General features: G+C 75.6%; 1 protein-coding gene across 1 annotated transcript; it reads left to right on the forward strand.

The window, feature by feature from the left end:
- Positions 1-124: 124 nt before the first annotated feature.
- EMIHUDRAFT_124467 (hypothetical protein) lies at positions 125-1480 on the forward strand (the record flags this gene model as incomplete). The annotated part of the gene is made up of 2 exons (XM_005765699.1): positions 125-894; positions 1091-1480. Coding segments are annotated over 2 exons (1160 nt in total), but the record flags the coding sequence as incomplete, so codon positions are not given.
- Positions 1481-1581: the final 101 nt, after the last annotated feature.

Consider the following 1581-nt stretch of genomic DNA (forward strand, 5'->3'; position numbering starts at 1 on the left):
TGAGACGAAGATGAACAGGAAGGTGACCGTGGCACAGCTGCAAGCTTTCCAGGGGCTCTCGAGCTTTCCCTACAATCAATCTGGATTCGACTTCAGTCCAGTGCTCGAGCATACCTGCGGCGAGGCTCTGTCGCCGTCGCCACCACCGCACTCGCCGCCGCCGCCCTCACCGCCACCACCCTCGCTGCCGCCGTCCTCGCCATCGCCGCCCTCACCCCCGCCCTCGCCCCCGCCGCCCTCGCCGCCACCGCCATCGCCGCCTCCACCTTCTCCATCTCCGCCGCCATCGTCCGCGTCGCCCCCGCCGCCGCCTACCTCCGCCTCGCCCTCGCCGCCGCCTCCCTCGACCTCACCGTCGCCGCCGCCTCCCTCCGCCTCGCCCTCGCCGCCGCCTCCCTTCACCTCACCGTCGCCCCCGTCACCGTCCGCCTCGCCCTCGCCGCCGCCTCCCTCGATCTCGCCGTCGCCACCGCCTCCCTCCGCCTCGCCGTCGCCGCCGCCGCCGTCCGCCTCGCCCTCGCCGCCGCCGCCGTCCACCTCACCGTCGCCACCGCCTCCCTCGCCGCCCCAACCGTCGCCACCGCCCTCGCCGCCACCGCCCCCGAGCCCGCCGCCGCCCTCGCCGCCGCCCTCGCCGCCGCCGCCCACTCCGCCGCCCTCTCCACCGCCTCCCTCGCCTCCGCCACCGTCGCCACCGCCCTCGCCGCCTCCGCCCTCGCCACCTCCGTCGCCGCCGCCTTCGAGCCCGCCGCCGCCCTCGCCGCCGCCCTCGCCGCCTCCGCCAAGCCCGCCGCCGAGCCCTCCCCCGCCGTCGCCGCCGCCGCCGTCGCCACCGCCCTCTCCGCCGCCGCCCTCTCCGCCGCCCTCGCCGCCGCCGCCGTCCCCGCCGCCGCCGTCCCCACCGCCCTCGCCGCCTCCGCCCTCGCCGCCCGCACACCACAACGCACCGCCGCCCTCGCCTCCGCCGCCCTCGCCGCCCCCGCTGCCACCGCCGGCCTGCGTCTGCTCGCCCTACTACGACCTGGAGCGCGGCCTCGCGAGCTCGCCCACCTTTCTCAACGACACCGACGCGCTCTTCCACACCCTCCAGACCAGCTCCGCCTGGCCGCTCAGCCTCCCCGTGTACGACCCGGCGTGGGGCTGCGCGTGCGAGAGCGCCGAGGACCGCCCCGTCTGGCTCGCCGCCCTCGACTTGTGCTTTTGGGTGGACAGCCTCAACGCGACGCAGCGAGAAGCGCTCTTCGGCGGCTCGGGGCTGCTGCAGCAGGCGTATGAGCGTGCCTGCACCGCCTTCGCGCCGGGCACGCAGGTCAACGAGTACTACCACCACGTCCGGCTGTGCGCCACGCCCGCCTTTGTGCGCGAGATCTACTTCCTCGCCAGCAAGGAGTACTGCGTGCCCGAGGCGGCCAACAGCTTCCAGCTCTACCCGCGCCTCGCCCGCGACGGCGCCATGATGTGCGGCACCGACATCGGCCCGGTCGGCACCACGCAGAGCAACGAGGAGGCGGACTGCCCGTGCAACATCTTCTTCGACTACGACGCGCTGGCTAACTCCTCGGCGACCGCACTCGACAGCGT

This window comes from Emiliania huxleyi (genome assembly GCF_000372725.1).
Source record: "Emiliania huxleyi CCMP1516 unplaced genomic scaffold EMIHUscaffold_5390, whole genome shotgun sequence".
NCBI classification, from domain to species: domain Eukaryota; phylum Haptophyta; order Isochrysidales; family Noelaerhabdaceae; genus Emiliania; species Emiliania huxleyi.